The sequence below is a fragment of the Eulemur rufifrons genome, chromosome 2, assembly GCF_041146395.1.
Source record: "Eulemur rufifrons isolate Redbay chromosome 2, OSU_ERuf_1, whole genome shotgun sequence".
Lineage (NCBI taxonomy): Eukaryota > Metazoa > Chordata > Mammalia > Primates > Lemuridae > Eulemur > Eulemur rufifrons.
In genome coordinates, this window is record NC_090984.1 from 67747874 (window position 1) to 67766680 (window position 18807).

At 38.4% G+C, this 18807-nt stretch overlaps 1 protein-coding gene across 1 annotated transcript in view; it reads left to right on the forward strand.

Annotated features, from left to right (window-relative positions):
* The first annotated feature begins 6064 nt into the window (after positions 1 to 6064).
* AKAP6 (A-kinase anchoring protein 6) overlaps positions 6065 to 18807 on the forward strand; it is a 354014-nt gene continuing 341271 nt past the window's right edge. The window contains exon 1 of the mRNA XM_069464086.1: positions 6065 to 6388. Within this exon, the coding sequence (XP_069320187.1) occupies positions 6065 to 6388 (324 nt within the window). The remainder of the gene's footprint in view (positions 6389 to 18807) is intronic.

Here is an 18807-nt window from a genome sequence, read left to right on the forward strand (position 1 = left end):
TGGGGGAAAGAAAGCACAGGAGGCGTGGTGACTAACCAAGTCAATCTGGGTATCCTTGCCACAGGAGGAGGATCTGAATAATTGGGGAGACGGGTAGGAGGTACGGTTAAGAGAGGAAGATGATTGATGAAGTGTGACATTGATGATGGCTGACAAGACACTATGTTGTGGGCAAGGAGTTAGTGGGTATTTGAGGGAAGACCTGGGAGAAGGTGAGTGATCTCTAAGTGATTAGCAGGATGTAATTGGCCATCTGCTTGGGAGCACAGATGTACATAAAGGAAATATTAAAGGGGAAAAAAGAAAGAGAGAGGAAACACCAATGATAATACTAAGAAGATCTTTTAAACTGTAGAAATCCTTTTGGGCTCTCCCCTATTGATATTTCCACGCTGGTACATTTGAAGTCCTTCTCACTTATATCTACTTGCAGGAGGATTAGAAAGTGAGGACTAATCTGGGGTTACCACAGTGATCTCACTAAACAGTGTTACTCCAGGTGAGTGCTGGAGGGCATTGGGGTCATCAGGGAAAGAGGACAAAGCAGAAGGAGCCATTAGACCTCAATCATGGACATTTTTTGGGGAGCATTTTACAGAAACCACTTTCTCTTTTTCCCCCAAGTACAAATTTAACTTAATACTTGGCAGCAAATCTTTGGCTCTCCTATTTAAGAGCTTAAAGCTATTTGAAGTTTCCCAGCTCTTGACCCAACAAGAGGCCAGGGAGGTAGGCAGGCAGCAAGATTTAAAACTAGGTGATAAATTAGATCCCCATTCATCTGGTTAGGCAGCAGCATTTAATGAAGCAATTTATTAAACTTGTTTTTGTCTTTTCTTTGCAGAGCCCAGTTCTGGTATCCTGGAATTGGATATAGGCCGTACCTCTTGAGTTTATTTCTTTTTCCTTAATGCAATAAAATCATGAGAGGTAACCTTAGACAAAAATTGAAACAGTTCAGAAGATTTTTTTTTCTTTCTAAATTCACTGTTTGTATGAATAGGCGCTGTGAAGAGTGGTTATGAGAATATGTGAGAAAGAAATGAAGGGGGAGAAAAAGGACACTTAGTGAAGCCTACTAAAATTTTCTCTACCTCTGTTTTGGTAGTATGTGCTGGGTAGCAAGCAAATCTGTTAATTTGACTTGAATTATGCTTTAGTTACTTGCTTTTATAGCACAGAAAGATTGAGAATAAGTATTTAGGCTAAGGGTTGATTTACATGATGACAAGACTGCCTCTCAAACTGTATAAATGATGATGATGCTCTTACTTGGAAAGAACAGTTTCTTCCTGAGAAAAGAGAGAGAGCTTGAATCTATTTAGCTCAGGTTGGCTTTGTCAGCTGGTCATGTTAACAGAGTACTATTAATTTATCTTGCCTTAGGATTGCTTGGTTTTTTTGAGAGTATAGTCTTGATTCATCTAAACTGTGACTGGATGTGCTCTGTCCACCCAAATACACTTTTCCATACTGATCCTTGTTTTGGCAACTGTCTCTTTTTTCTCAGCTCACTTATCACTGCTTGTTTGCAAAAGGCCCTCCTGTAACTGCACAGTCCTGCAGCTTATACTTTAGCTTCCAAAGTGGGACTGTGTAGCAGTAGCAGCCTTCTCTTAGCAAGAGATTTAGGCCACTGAGGACATATGAAGCTGGTGCCCTACTGGCAACAGTGTCCTGCTGGCATGGAACAGCCCCAACACCGGCCTTTATATTGTTTGGCCACAAGAAGAGAACCAGAGTGGGGAGAGGAGGAGCCAGACGCTTAATCCTGAAGGGCCCTATTAGGGACAAAAGCACTTACAGTGAGTACAGTCGGCAGATACCCGGCATTTCTGTTCTTTTAATTAAGAGAAAATTACAGGAGAAAGGAGAGAGAGGTGGGCGGCTTTGATGGCTATGTAGCTGGATTTTTTTACTTCGTGATTTGGCCAAAGGAACACTCTCCTGATTTAAATGTGTCTGTTTTTTTCAAGTTGAATGCATTCTGCTAACATCAGACTTCAACCCAAACCTTGTGGACAGGAAGATAGCAGAACCAGTCCTTGTTAGTAAGCAATCCGTGGCATGTTTTCTTCTGTTTCTATAGGATGTTAAAAAGAGTAATGTGGAAAAAATCCTTTCACAAATTTTCTTTTAAAAGCTTTAAAATTGTTACTACTTTAAGCATTTGCACTTTAATTATTACCTCTTCTTTGGATTTGTGTAAGGGAAAGGATTTGATGGATGTTATTTTTAACAGCAGCTGGGATAAAGGTGGCATTATCTCTAATGCTGGAAAGGTGGCCACAGACAAGCATTTGATGAGGGGGAAGAATAGGGGGGACGTTGTGTTCAAAAAACCTGGTTGATCAGTCCTCTCACACCGTCTTGGAGCCAGAGTTATAACTCGGTGGGTACCTGTGTGCACTTGGTCTGATGCTTTCAGTTTCATTGTCAGAAGTTGTTGTCCAGTGGCTTTTAAAAAAATTTCTCTGCGACTAAGAAAGAAATATTATTGCAAGATGACTTGTAAGGGAAGAATACAAAACTTTTAGTATTTAAAAGTATAGACTTGTGCTCACTTTCGTACTGTTTGTTTTCATTCAAATGGAATAATTTAACTTGACAGCAAAGCAAGCTTGAGTAGTCATGATAAGGGCAGGAGAAATATTCACAAAGATTGATATTATAGGTCTTCACAATTTGAAGCATTTTTTCTTTGAATTATATATTTATTATCTTTTAAATTAGATGTGATTTTGTGAAAATCAGAAAAAAAGTATAGTCATCCATGGGTGCTGCATTTAAATGTGAACTACTAGAATTGAAAATTAAATGTTTATAGTAATTGCTTTCCATGAAAATGGGTAATTAAGTCATTTTATGCCACTTCCCAAGATGCTATGCTGTGATGACACATATGGCATTCCTTTCCCAGTGGCAAAGGTATATGTGAGGGAATAACAGAAGTTACTTCTCTGGGCTATAGAAATTCTCTTGTGTACAGTCTGATCTGTTAAATGTGGAAAAATCACATCCAGGTTGAAATTTTATGGATGCAAGAAAATTTTGCTTAGTCAGCTTGAATGTGAAGTTTCCTTGCCCTTTACTTATGTGTGATGTATACCCTGTCCTCTCCAGCTACACTTTTTGTTAATGTTTTTTATTTTATTCTGTTTGTCTCTACGTATATAACCACATCTGTGTTGTTAGTCTTAAGTGGCAAACTCCTAGAGGAGAGAATCTCCCATATTTGTTCCTCTGGGGGAAAGAATTAAACATACAATGTGTAAATAATGATTTTTTCATTATCACAATTTATTTCTTTCCCTTAAGTAGGAGAAAATCTATTGATACTGCTTATGTACTCTGGTAAAATGGAGGGCCATAATTTAGTAGCCGCCCAGTTCTCAGTATAGGCAGGAAGCTTCTGAAAGCTTTGAAATCTTTGGAGAAACAACTCTAGGCAATCACAGATTCTTAGGGCCAGATGAGTTCTTACTGCTCATCCCGTTCAATTTTGTCATTTTATAGATGAGGAAACTGAGTCCCAGAAATGTGAAGCATTTTGTCCAAAATCATATGAAACTGCATTGTGCTTACTTGATGTATAGCCTGATGGTATCTATGAAAACGCTATAGATTGGGACGTAAATTGCATTGAGCTAATTATTTGGTGTTTTTTTTAGTTTATAGTAGGATGTATATTCCAGAGAAGGCCTTATCTTGATTTAGGAATTTCAGAAAAAATACAGTACCTAAGCATTGATTCTCAGTTGTGCAGTGCTCTTGGGCAGGGTTCTGGGTGCAAATGGTGTGAGTGAGTATAGGTGAAACAGTCAATTGTACATTGCTTTAGCATTTAATTTTTGGGGTTGGATGAATCTGATTTCTTAGAATAGGGAACCACTGTGACACCAGTATCTTCTTCATTTATAACCAGTTCTATGTCCTTGAATGAGACACCTTTATTAACTTTTGTGGATCAGATTCTATCTCTAGGATTGTGATTCTAAACTGATCCCCCAGAGGGCAGTGAATCAATTAATAATTTAAAAGTGTTCTAGGAAGTCAGAATCAGAGCCTGTCTGGGGCTGGGGTATGCGGTATATGAAGAAGTGATATGGCAGCTCACTCTTCCTGGGGTTATACCCCTCCCAGTGAAATTTCGTTATCTTATAATTGTTTTTTTTTTAAATAGCCAGGTCTAGTATTATTGCTATTTTTAAAACTGAATACAAGAATGGTTAAAAATGTGGGGTGTGGATTTCTTTCTCTTGCAATCAGGCAGAAAAAGCTTTTGAATTGAAGCGAGCCTAAAGCCATTTTGTAAGACAGATATCAAAGTGATAAATCTGCTTTATGACATATATTTTGCTTTTTGCAAATAACTCTGCCTTCAAAAATTCAACTGTAAACCTCCTCATAATTTAATTAAAAGTTAGATGCCTAAGAAATTAGGGAAGAGGATTATACTGCAATATTGGAAGGATTCTGAAGTTATGTTATAGGAGTAACTTCGTCTTAAGGGCTTTTGTCCATTCAGCAAGTCTTTTTATTCCCAGGGCCCATTCCTATATGGGAAGTTACATGTTCCTGGTCAAACTGGGAGCTTTTTTTATTTTTCCTCCCTATTTTTGTAGGAAAAAATAATTTTGTTTTTGTTACTAAGTGAATATTTGTTGCTAAATATATGAGCTATAATCACACAAATTCTGATTATTTGATCAGCCACCTTTGTCTTTGGAGGAATGAAGCTATAAACTCATTTGAATGTGTAGAACCAGAAAAACTTATAAAAGAAAAAGAAATCCATTGCCTTCAATAGAAGAAGCTGCTCTTAAGACTAAAAATAATTTCCATTTAAAATGTTTATTTTAAGGTAAAAGAAGCTAAAAGTTGTTATTTTATACTAGACTGATTCCAGAAGAAAGATAAATTTAAAAGCTGAATCATTAAACTGATTAACTTTATCTTAAGAAGCAACCTTATTTTATTATGAATTACACGTTATTTTAAATGTATTTGATTAACATTTTACTGTTATGTATTTCAGAGCAATTTATTACTCTTGAAATTTCAGAAGCCTCTAAAAAATTCAATATAAACAAATTAATGTAATTTAGGTTGAGAGTTAATTAGATCTATTCAATATAATTCATGATTTATATTTTTCAGGAAAGTAAAGATTTAGAATTGCCACAGGTTAGTTATTTACCTAACAAATCATAGAAAGGAACAACAGTTCCTGAATTCAGCACAATGTTTTTGTTAATTAGAACATCTTTTCTCTAAAGCTGTTCCATGTATTGAATATATTGGTTATAGTCAAAACGATGTTTGGATGCTTATAATAGGAAAGCCCAAAATAATCATGGCTTAAAAAGATACAAGTTTGTTTTTCTCTCACATAAAAGAAGTCCAGGTCAGCAGTCAGGACTGATACAGTAGCTCCTCGTTCTCCATGTGGGACTCATGTTCCTATCTTCATGATTCACCGTCCTCTACCCAGCATACTCAGAAGCATCTCTGGGTCTGAGTTGGCAGCTGGAGCTCCAGCCAGTCCAAGTCCACATTACAGGCTGGAGGAGGGGGAAAAACGTAAGGTAGAAAGGGGCCCCTCCTAATTGAGTCAGCTCCCTTTAAGCAGCTCTTCCAGAATTTCTATACAGCAATTCCACTCACATCTCATTGGGCGGATATTAGCCATATGGTCACACCTAGCTGCAAAGGAGATAGGGAGTGTAGTTTTAAATACTGGGCAGGAATATGCACAGCTAACAATCAGGATTTTGTTACTAAAGAATGAGGGAAGAATGGATATTAGGGTAGGCAATACCACTATGGTTTTATGTTCCTATTATATGCTGGCTCTTGAGGCTACCATGTAGAAAATCAAAATACCTCTTTCTGTTTTTATTATGAGCTATGGTTTCTTAATTTAGAAATCTGGCTTAATTTAGAAATCCTGTTTCTTCTGTGAAGTATCATTTCTTTATTTGGCAATCTTGACTGACTCTTGCTTTCTTCTTTCCTCTTGCCTTTCAGCTGTTTTGGAAAGAAGTAAGGTTTAGACTTCTTCATGTTAACCATGAGCGTGACACTTTCCCCGCTGAGGTCACAGGACCTGGATCCCATGGCTACTGATGCTTCACCCATGGCCATCAATGTGACGCCCACTGTGGAGCAGGGTGAGGGAGAAGAGGCAATGAAGGACGTAGACTCTGACCAGCAGTACGAAAAGCCACCTCCACTCCACACAGGGGCTGACTGGAAGATTGTCCTCCATTTACCTGAAATTGAGACCTGGCTCCGGATGACCTCAGAAAGGGTCCGGGATCTAACCTATTCAGTTCAGCAGGACTCAGACAGCAAGCATGTGGATGTACATCTAGTTCAACTAAAGGTAAGGCAGGTCTCTGGTCCTCTCAGGACAGAAGTTTTTCAAAAGACTGGCACCTAGAGCCTAAATTCTATAATTCCCACTGAGGAAATTGTCCAGGAAGAAAAACAGAATAACAGGTTTGAAACCATTAACCTTGTAGGTAAATGTGGACAGAATTAATTCTTTTCTGATTTTACTTCATGTGCTGATTATCCAGAATAAAACTGGCCTTTGAGAGTAGTGCAGTGAAGTGGGGAAAGGGAGACATTGCATTTTTGTGCAGTGTCACAGAAATCAGTTATAAAGAATAAAAATATTTTTAAAACTATTAAATAGGGTTTAACAAAAGACTCTCATAGGTAAAATATCAAACTGAGCTGTGATTGTGAGTATGTGTATGTGATTATTATCTTCTGTTGAAGTTGATGCTGCTTTTATGGCAAACAATGGATTCTGGCATGGTGGGGAAGGGCAAGTTTCTCCTTTTAGAATGAATCCTTTTGTCCAGGTACAATGCATCATGTAGAACAAAGGTGATTTTATAACAACTCATCTTAAGTTCAGGTATTTAAAAACTGTCTGTGGCTTCTAGAGCCCTTAAAAAGCCTGACTATTGGCAGTAATGAAATGGAGGTGCTAGGAGAGAGTACTATGAATAGTTTTTGGCTTAGGGACCTCAAAATACCTTGAATCTTGCCCTGCTGTAGCCACCCGTTTCTCCTAGGTCCTTGTGTGGAATACATGCTCAGGTCAATGACCAGAAAAGCAAGGCAGATTTATAACCAATGAGGGCAGTGGTCACAAAACTCCAATGTAAATTTCTAGTCAATTAGAAGGGATCCTAAGAAAAATTCCTTCACCTAATCTGGTTCATCCTAAATGATATGAAATAAATGTCCAAACAGATTCTTAGATCTTAACACTTAAATGGCTTACAGGCTATAGCCATCAGTGTGAGAGAAAAGATGGGCAGTTAAAAGAAAGCATATGTCCCAGATCCTAGAGCAAATCTTGCTCGGCCTTCTCAGGCTGGTTCAGCGGATCCTGGATTCAGCTGCCACATTAGAGAGAGTGTTCAAGTGAGCAAGGGACAAGAGAGGAGGGGAGAGAACAAAAGAGCCAGAATCTCAAAGGAGGCTGGGCTTCTCCCAGCTTGAGCAGGCCTGGTGTTTCCTTTCTGTAGGTTCTTGGGAAAAAAAGTACAAAAGTGTAACAGAGAGAGATGGCTAGGAATCAGCTTCAACAGAATGTAAACTCCAGCCAGCTTCCTGCTATGGCGGCACCGAGTGATGTGACGAACCTGAAACATGGTTCGTTTAATAAGAAGAGACGTTCTCCAACTCCGTGGGGTTAGAATAAAACAGAAATTAGGACGCTCCACATTGCTCCTTCCCCTTCTCTGTCCCCTCCAATGCTATACTTACATGTGACTACCATGAGTAGATACAGGGTTAAGTTTGTAAGGAAAGTCCATTACTGCTCTCTAGAATCTTTCAGATTTACACAGAAAAGGAGAAAAGGTGATAAATGACAAGGGAGAATAGGGGCAAAATGGAAATATCTTTAGGAGACACTCCCCCAAAATGTTAAGGGTTCTTAAAAACATTAATGGATTGATTGACTTCATTTAATTACACCAATAATGTAGAAATGAAAATTTAAATTTTAATATCAAATAGGAATATAAGGATTTTATGCACTTACCATGGGGTTAGTGTTTGAGAAATCATCTCTAGAGTGATTTGTCTTTTTCTCATTGGAAATGCCTGTCACATTCTCACCTTGGTCAAAAGGCATCTCATATCTGCCTCCATCAGTTCCACCCCTTAGTATTGTCAGGATTGGCAATCTGCTCTCCGTTCTTGGTATGCTCTTGCCGAAGAATGATGAGATACACCAGTATCAAAGCAAGGAAGTGGCAAAGTTCATTGAGCAAAAGCAAGATACGTTCTCCACAGACAACGAAGGGGCCCCTGTGGCTACAGGAGGCCCTGACCATTAACTAAAGTTTTATATTATTAATATATTGTTTGGGTTGGACCCTCCCTGGTAGGCATGGCTCATATGTCACTTCAATGGACAGCTGTTAGTTATATAACCTGGGTCTTACCATGCATGCAGATTTCCTGTGAGCCTCTCTGAAAGCCCACTGGGGTGGGGGGCAAAAATACAATGCAGATTTATGCTAACAACATGGTAATTGGCCTGAGGTTACTTTTGGTCACCTAGACCCTACTGCACCTGTGCTACTTGGCTTTTTGGGAATTCCTTCTGAGGGAATCCCCTTTTGCGGTTAGCATGCTGAGTTCTGATTGGCAGTGCACTCCTCCTCCCTCCTGCTTTGATGGTTATCTAAAGCAGGGCACTTGCCCTCAATGAGGAGAGCTGGAGACCCCACTATCTACCGAACAGTATGGTTCATCTCCTCTGCTGAGAAAGGAGCCCCAGGTAGGCATGAAGTCAACACAGTAATTGCATAGTAGTTACTCAATCAGTGACTGTTAAAGGGATAAATTGAAATTATCTTATGTTCATTTAATTTTTGGGTTTCTATCATGACTTTTTTTGGTGCTAATTTCATCAAGTTACTTGACCAACATTCTCTGTAATGTTCTCAAATATTCTGTAAAAATAGAGCCCTTCCACATGGAACTCAAAGTGAAGGAGCTCTGGTCATTGCATGTGGCCTCTAAAACAGTCTACACAAGGGTTTAGCTTGTCTCTTAATGTGCTTTGCCAAGTTTCCCCTTTATTTGTGTAATATTTCTTTATTCAACCAAATGAACATTTTCATGCATTTTTCAAAAATATTTTAAATACATGTCACTTTTTCAGGTTTTCACATTGATCCTATAGGAAACAAAGGCCTCTGCCCCACCCAAAGGTTTGCCAAACTGTAGGGAGCAAAGTCCTCTGTCCCCATAAAGTTTCACTGAAAAATCACTGACATGAGGCAGATTGATTAATAGGAAGAAAAGGATATGAATTTATTTTAACGTGTATACACAGGAACCCTCAGAATAGAGATTCACCTCCCCAGTGGAGTTCAGAAGCTTGTATGTCTTTCTGGTAAAATGGGTTATAGGAGGGGAGAAATGAGGAATTCCATTGAGGGGCAATGAAGGATTGCTAGGGAGGATGAATGGATGGGAACAAAGATTAACTGGTAAATAGGTCTCTTTGGAATTTGAATGAGTCTGAGAGCCAATGAGTCTGTTCAGGTATAGACACATTCCTGGTTTTAGAGGGAAGGGAAGAAAAGAACAATTATTCTCCTAGGTGGGCCTGGATCTTAGGAAGATAAAGAAACTCTTAACATTTTTGGGAGTGCCAATGGTGGGGGCAGGTGGGAAGGTCAGAGAGACCTTGAGGTTTCTTGAGTCAGTCCAGCATGTCAAAATGCCATATTTTGGGCTAAAATATTTCTAATTTCCTTCAATCCATAAGAATAAAGGGTAACTGGGCACAATGTTTTACATGTGGAAATGTAGAAACACAACAAAACAACCTTGTAGAAGCAGCTCTCAGTTGAAGCCTGTGGCAAAGCAGAGGAGCAGGCCCCACCTGGGCACGGACAGCCATCTGCTATGGGACATCTCAGCTTGGCTCCCACTCCCTTGATGTGCTACCTAATTTATTCATTTACAGTGAAAAATAATCATCAAAGGGATGGGAATGCCCATTGCTTTAATGACCATCTAGGTGTAGATAATTTTCAAATTTATATATTCATCCCAGTGTTTTCCAGGAGCCCCAGCTGCCTAACTTGTATCTCCACTTTTAACTCTAGTGGGTATCTCAAGCCTATCAAAGAGCTCTTAATCTCCCCCAGTCTTCCCAATTTCAATAAAAGGTACCACTCTGCCAAGCAAAACATGACTGTCCACCCTACATGTATGTTTACCAACAAGTCCTGGGAATTTATCTCCAAAATATACCCTAAAGTCATTCATTTCTCCCTAACAGTACTGTTGCCACCCTAGTCAAGTCATATTACTGCTTGCCTAGGCTACTTTTAGGACCTCCTAACTAATCTTACTCTACTTTTACCTTTATCACCTTTACAGTTTATTCTCCACACAGTAGCCAATGGGATCTTTTAAAAATGTAAATTAGGTCATGTCACTCCCTTGCTTCCTATTGTACTTACAATAAAACTCAAATGTTTTCCTGTGACTCTGCTCTTGCCTGTTTCTCTAGCCCTGGCTCCTGTTATTTTTTCTCTTTTTTATAAACCTCCAGGTGCATTGGAAGTTCCAAAGAAATGTTAGGCTAGTTCTTGTCTCACAGCTCTTCCTGTTCCCTCTGCCTAGAAACTCTCTACCTCTGTTGTTACATGGTAAATTTTTGGATCTTCATCAAACTGTCAGCTAGAGGCACAGGCATGTTCTAACATCTGGAGGTGCAAGCTTGGGAGAGGGTTGGGCAGGGGTTGGGAGTGAGGAAGTAGGGGTGTGCTGTGTATGGTGAAGGGCAAGCACAAAAATAGAAACTACCCTTTACCTAATTTGTCCACACATCTCACACTCCATTTCACATTGCATACTCTAAGTCTTCTCTACCATTGTGTCAATGTATAACTTTTTAAAAAATGTAGTTGAAATATGCTTTTGGAATATGCTCAGGTTGGGCTCTGTCTCTGATCTTATGTTAAATGTCAGTTTCTCAAACCAGCCATTCCTGGTCCCTATTCTTAAAACACCCACTACTCAGCCATTATCTAGTCTATTACCTGGCTTTATTATTTTTTTGATGGCTCTTACCACTAGCTGAAATTATTCTATTGATTTTTTTTAATTGTTTGTGTTTTCCCCAAGGACCTCAATTGTCTAATTCTCCACTGTATCTCTGTTGCCTAGGACAGGGTCAGGCACTTGGGGGTTCAGTTCACATCTGTGGTTGTATAGGTGAGTCCAAATCAGTCAGTGCTCTCTCCTCATAGATAGGCTTGCACAGCAAGTCACTTACAGAAAGAAGACTTCTCAGTGAGGACTGAATTGGGACAAAAGCAGTAGATGAATCAAGGCCTAAGTATATTTTGGGCATTGCTCTCCCATTAGGGAGAATCTGTGAGTAGTTCATAAGTCTTGGAGATCTTGCCTGTAGAGTCTTCCTAGGAGTCTGTTCTTCTTTCTGTAGATGGCCGTGCCTGGCCCCCCTCACACTGCCCTTTCTGTATGACTCCTTCTTTGGTCCTAATTTTGGTTAATGTGTACTCTCAGGTCTTCTAGACCCAGAGCCTCTCTTTTTCTTTAAAGGTGGCTTTGTTTATCCTTTGGTCATTGTGTTGATCTTAAAGTTTATTTCTTGGAGACTACTCTTATCTCCTTTATTTCTAAGTTCTTAGGGGAAATTTTACTGTTACCTCCAAAGTGAACTATAAACCACTGTTACAAAGTTCTCATAGTAGAGTGATTGTTCTTGAGAGTGAATAAAAATAAAGATTAAAAAATGGGAACAATGAAATATACTGAGTACTTTTTTCCATTATATTTTCAGCTGAAAATGCAATCTACAAATTTTGCTTCTTAGCTTCCAGATATTCTTTAGTAAGAAGTATGAGAAACCAGCTGAGCCATTTTTAGAAACTCTCACCCTCCCTCTTTGGATTCAGAAGCTATGCTGTGCAAGGAAAACCAGACCAAAAGCCTTAAAAGGTTTTGATCGTAACTGAGACCTCTGGTCTGGGTGAATGTATTATATTTGGGTGCTAAACAGGCAAAGTAGGCATATCTGTTTCCTGATTTAACAATCTTCTCGAGGACAATATTATTTGTACTGCTGGAAACATGATAGCAGGAAAGAAGCAAGGCTTAGACTAGCTAATATAGGCTAAATGACATGGCTGGATAATAAAAAGAAGTCTTGAAGTGACTTAGCTGGAATTGGCCTCCCAAAAACCTACTTTAGATAGATTCTACTCTAAATCACCTCCATGTGACATTTGTGTCTGTATCTTTGATTTAGGCCTGCTTCTCAAAGTTAGAGCATTCAACAGAGACTCTATTTACAAGATGTTCTGACTGGGCTGTTCCCAGACTGAAATGTGCCTGACATCTGGAGTTAATGCAGATACCCAGTGACTCATCACAGGGGGTCATGAAGGCCTACTCGGATAAAGGGTAGAATCTTCTCCACTTCTGGGATTTGGCACATCAGATGTGCCTATTGGACTGAAGATGATGGGAGTCCAGGGAAAATTGGGCTCCTGGGAGAGGATTCATGGTCACCATGGGGCAAGGAGTCTGCCCCAGTGTGAGGAGAGAAAGGGGAGTGATGGGTTGTGGTACAGTATGTTACCAGCCCTGGAACCCATCTTGAGCAGGCACCAAAGCAGTGTGGGTAACTAGGGAGGGGAAAAGGCTGTAGGTGTGACTTTGAGTACCTCCTGATTGGCTGAAGCTGATTTTCCCCTTGTTTGGCAGGTGCAGAGGGAAAGATTGTTCTCTTTCTCTTACTGCCGGATCCTAAATAGTGAGCTCTGCCTGAGATGGCAGTGTTGGCACCAAGATGACAGCTATGGGTATAATGGTCCAGGACCTGATGGCCATGGCAGTGAGCAACAGCCAGGATTGATTCTAGGGCATATCTAAAGCATACCCTTGGATTCACAGAAATTCTTGATAAAGGGAACTCTAAGTGGAACTAAACTTCTGACATCAATAGTTGGGGGCTTGGAGAATTCTGATCTTAATGTTAGATTGACTGTGTGTTAAAGCCTGAAGCATTCAAATTATACCATCTTTGAGGGGTTTCCAACACATAACTTCAGTAAGCATCAGTTTAAGATTGAAGGCAAAATATCTTTCTCTTCTGAGAAGAGTATTTTCCTTTCCTTTCCTTTCCTTCCTTCAGACCATTATTTTTCAAGAAGTAGATCTCAAACCATTTAGTGGGTTGTGAAATCAATTTAGTGAATTAAAGAGCTAAAACAATGAAGTGGAAAACAATTACACAAAGTAAGGATAAGAGCTATGTTGTATGACTTAGTTTTAATTATATACATATCATATATATGCGCTCGGTCATGATGTAAAATTTATGTCTTTCTCTGAGTCAAGGCCAGAATAGTTTGATACTTACTGCTTTAGACCATTCTCAACTTTCCTCAATATCTTTTAGATGTACTTTAATTTTGGAACATATCACACAAGTGAATGTAATCTGGTGCTATTTTGTACAACATTTTGTTTTTTGTTCTTATATGGGAGTAGAACTTACACAAAATGTCCATTACATTGGCAACCCCAAAGGCATATGCCAAATCTCAGGAAACCAGACGATGAAGGTGATTTATCTGTTGGTGGGTATGAGGATGTTAAAAATTTTTATTTTCTCAAAGCCCAAATGTGTGACTGTAATCTCTTTTTCTCTTTTTTGGTTGATATGTGCTATTGTCTTGATGTGTCCCCCCAAAATTCATATGTTGAAACCTAATCACCAGTGTGATAGTGTTAAGAGGTGGGGCTTTTTGGAGCTGATTAAGTCATGAAGGCTCTACTCTCAGGAATGAGATTAGTGACCTCATTACAAAGGTGTGAGGGAAGTAAGGCAGCAGCAAGGTGGCATATTAGAAGTAGAGAGTGAGCCTGCCCCAGACAAGGAGTCTGCTGGTGCCTTGAGCCTGGACTTTCCAGCCTCAAGAACTATGAGAAATAAATTTCTATTGTTTATAAAACACCTAGTCTAAAGTGTTTTGTTGTAGCAGCCCAATCAACTGACAATGTGTCTTTTTAGGGAAGCTGGATACTAGTAGACAAGTGTCTTGGGAGTATGGTTTCATAATGGTGCTTAATAGTGGAAAAGTTTTTCCTATAATTAGTGCCTTGATTGTGTAAGAATATTTGGCATCATTCACTAATAAAAACAGTTGAAAAAAAGGATGTTTGATATTTGAAAGGCTAATTTTAGATATTTAGAAGACCCAATTATAAGGAAAAAAAATCTGTTTCAATTAATTATTGAGTAACTATTCCCCCCATACCCTGCCCAATCCAATGCTGGAAAACAGGCTAAGTGCTAAATAAGTATTTTTTGATTATTGAATGATTGTTGTATTTTCATCATGATTTTTGGATATGATCTAAGTCTCAGACCTAGCACCTCTTTTGTACTACAAATGAATGCTCTTGGTTAAGACATGGGAAAGGAAACCTGGAAAAATTAATGGTGGTTTTTGACATATATTATTGTGGAAGATCTTTAGGTATTCAGGAATGCATATGCATTAATGTATTTAGAGTTCAGAATGGGAGCATTAAATGTCAGGGTGGCTCAGCAAGTCTGTCAGATTGTCCAGCTGTATAGTCTTTAATTAGCAAAAGCATGGAAAATGGGGATTATCACAGACTTCTCACTTTGAAAGAAACTATGAAAACAGAGTTTAGAGAAAAGTGATAAATATCATAAAAGGATTTGAAAATGAGTCCAGTGAGAAAAATCTGAAGAAACAGCTATTACTTTGATGAAAGAAGTGTTATTGGGGATTGTTACTTAAAAATGTTTGTTTAATAAGGTACTATGAGCTATCATTGAACAATAGCTATTTTTTTTGTGGTTTCAGGGGATTAGATGTTTATAGGGACAACCACCAGAGGTAGGATATAAGTTAACCCTTTCCTTACCTAGAGAGTTGTCAGTTCAGTAGCATTCATAGAGTACCTAATACATACCAGGAGTTTCACTTATAATATCTTATTTAATCCTCGCAACAACCCAATGTTAGAGATGAGGAAATTGAGTCTCAAAAGGTTAGTAAGTGATCAGCTTAGACATCACATCCTGCTTTTTGAGCTTCAAGTCTAATATTCTTCCTACTTCAGTGCATTGGCCTCATACCCCTCTACAGGTGTGAGAAATTTAAAGTTGTTATCAAGTATAAGGTAATGCCAGGCATGGTGACAAGAGCCTGTAGTCCCAGCTACTCAGGAGCCTGAAGTGGGAGAATCACTGGAGCTCAGTAGTTCTGGGCTGTAGGGCACTATGTGGATTGGGTGTCCACACTAAGTTCAGCATCAATATGGTGACCTCCCAAGAGAGGCAGACACCAAATTGCCTAAGTAGAGGTGAACTGGTCCAGGTTGGAAACAGAACAGGTCAGAACTCCCTGTGCTGATCAAGTAGTGAGATCACACATTTGGAGTAGTCCCTGTATTCCAGCCTGGGTAACACAGCAAGATCCCATCTCTTACCGAAAAAAGATAATAGTTCTGGTTTTCTTGTACTAGATGGTTAAGATGAATAGATGCAAGGGTGGGTGAGCTCATTTTTTTTTTTTTTTGATTAAGAAGAAGAACCAACCTGTGTGTATTTTTGTTCATCACAAGCAGGAATGTGAGTAGTTTGCAGTGGGGATGTAAATAAAGTCCTGGGGTCCATTTGAGTAGGGGTGTCATACCTTGAATAAGGTGAGAACTCATACCCTTCTTTTTGTTGTTTTCTGCTACCTTGCCCACTCTTTCCTCTTCAAAATTTTAAATCTCAAAAAAGGGGAAGCATATGATCTAATTAAAGTGAAATGGCACTAATGTGTGAATTACTAGTATCCTAACATGGAAGTGGGTGGAACAAGAAATAAACATCTTTAATGAGAAACATTAACAAATCAATTGATTTCCAGGTATAGGATGTGTGGAGACCACGGCTCTTACCTTTGGCTGCACAGTAGAATCTCCTGGAAAGCTTTAAAAAACCCATTGCTCTGGCCATGTTCTAGACCAGCTACCTCCGAATTTGGGTTTGAACTCAGAATCAGTCTTTTAACAACTTCCCAGGTGATTTCACTGCACAGCCAGAGCTGATAACCCATGAAAAGAGATACTTCTGAGCAGAGGGTTTTTGGATACATCTTGCTTTTTCCATTCATGCTCCCTTTCCTCCCAACCAGACAGCCAGGGATTTAAAGTCACTTTTTTAGGAGCAAAGGCTTCTACATGATTTGTTTGAATCTCTTCAGGTTTTCAAGTGACTTCATAAAGTCAGTACAAGCAAAGGGAAGGAAGGGAATTAAGTACATACCAGACAGTAGCCTATATACTTTAAATGCATTATGTTATGTTATTCTCTTAAATTTTTTAAATACACAATAAATGATTGAATGAAAACTAATAGACTTAGACGTGTGAATAATTGGCAGATCTTCCTTAGGGAGAGTTAGTTCCCACATCTACACTGTAAATCTGAGGGTGTGCCTATTTTCATTTTGTTTGTCCTGGGACAGGGCATCCTGGACATTTTGCACTTTAGAGATATGACTTGGGGGAGAAATCCTTCCCACAAAAGTCCTGTTTGCAATTTTAAAAATAGTACATCAGTGAATATTTACAGGTAAATCATGTTGGTTAAATAAACTTCAGGTTATTAAAGAATGGTTACTTCAAGAAGACATTCTAGGCCAGGCGCGGTGGCTCACGCCTGTAATCCTAGCACTCTGGGAGGCCGAGGTGGGCGGATCGTTTGAGCTCAGGAGTTCGAGACCAGCCTGAGCAACAGCGAGACCCCACCTCTACTAAAAATAGAAAGAAATTATATGGACAGCTAAAAATATATATAGAAAAAATTAGCCGGGCATGGTGGCGCATGCCTGTAGTCCCAGCTACTCGGGAGGCTGAGACAGGAGGATCGCTTGAGCTCAGGAGTTTGAGGTTGCTGTGAGCTAGGCTGACGCCACGGCACTTACTCTAGCCTGGGCAACAGAGTGAGACTCTGTCTCAAAAAAAAAAAAAAAAAAAAAGAAGACATTCTAAGATGATGATGTATTTTAGCTTATTTGAATTTTTCTGTACTATATTTTGTACAGACAAATGTAGGATTTGTATAAGTGGGTACACAGTTACCTTATTATTATGGCAAAAACTATTGGTAAATACCTATGTGGACTTGATTTGCTGGATTCTGTATAAATGTGTTAATTCTGGTATTTCTCCCTTAAGTATATATATCTATGTCCATATCTATATATCTGTTGGATTATGTCTTTTACAAAGAATAGTGAGCTAGATAAATAAAAAAGAATCTCAACTCTGTATGGGTTAATACAGAAGATGACCTTTTTTATGCATATGATTTCCTGCTTTCATTTTTCTTCTTTCTGTTTTTTGTGATCTACATGTATATGTATCTCTTATTAGTTATAAGCCTGAGGTGTCAATATCTTAAAAATATTTCTTTTGAAAATTTCATACATTAAGTTGTAGATTTATGTAAAAATATATTGTTAGAAATGATGAATTTTCTCAGAGCTAGAAGACAGACATCTGTTTTGCTGTTGTTTAAGATTTTCAGAATTGTTGGGCTTAGCATCTCCTACCGATCTACAGCAACTATATATTTTTTGCCACCAGATCATAAATATAAGAATAAATATTTCATAACTGTTTAATGTGGTTATTCTAAAATTGACTACATCTTTTAAAAGGTAATTCCATAAATACATTGCAGGTTTCTAGAACAAATTTATTGAATCTTAAAGCATAAAACTTTATAAAGACTATGCATTTATTTAATAGAATTTTGTGGTTTCTGCTTTTATTTTAAAAAGCAAATGTTTTTTTACTCATCAAACTTAATTCTTTTTTATTTGTTTGTGGTCCTTTATTGATATTTTTATAGATTTATTAGCCAAAGATAGCCAAAAACTCTTATTCCAAACTGAAACTATTTAAGATGATTATGTTTCTCTTTCTTTGTATCATGACCCCAGCTAGACATCACAGCATAAATTCTATACTTACAACTATTCTCATCCACATCTGACTTCAAACTAGTGATCTAATGCCTAGCACACACTCTTCTCTCTACTGGAAAGCCTTCGTGTATGCTCAGACACACTGCTCTGTGAGCATCTAGTATCTTGATTTATAATTTACCATCAGTGCTTACTACCTGGCGTTTTTATTTGCTTTTTTTCATATGTTGTTTACTAGTTTCCTCAAACAAATCTAAAAACTTTTTAAGGGAAGGTTCTTCTACTTCTTTGTATAAAATTGCAAGCATGATTTTTGTTAATGAATTGATTGGATCTTCACATATCATTTAAAATTTTCTTTTTGCTCTGAGTGGCATTAGCATGCTAAGGAAACCATAAATTCCCAAGGATATTTCAGAGAAATAATAAAATGTACTCATAAGCATTTTAAAGTTAGTATAATTGTTCATAGAAGCTTTGAGGTTAGGGCTTGGCGGAAAAAAACAGAATTTTGCCAGAATTAACTCAGAGCAAAATTTGACGTTTTTCTTAATAAGAATGAGGTGTTAAGTAGCCTTAAGTTTCTTCAAAGACAACAGACTCCAGTTAATATAACCCAAAGTTTGGGCCAAATTAAATCTCAAAGCCCTATAAAAGTCCTTTATGAGTACAATTCTTCAAAATTTTCATTGTGTAACTTATTCGTGTTTGAGAGAAAGTGGAATTGTGAACCCATCTCCATCTTGTATCAGTT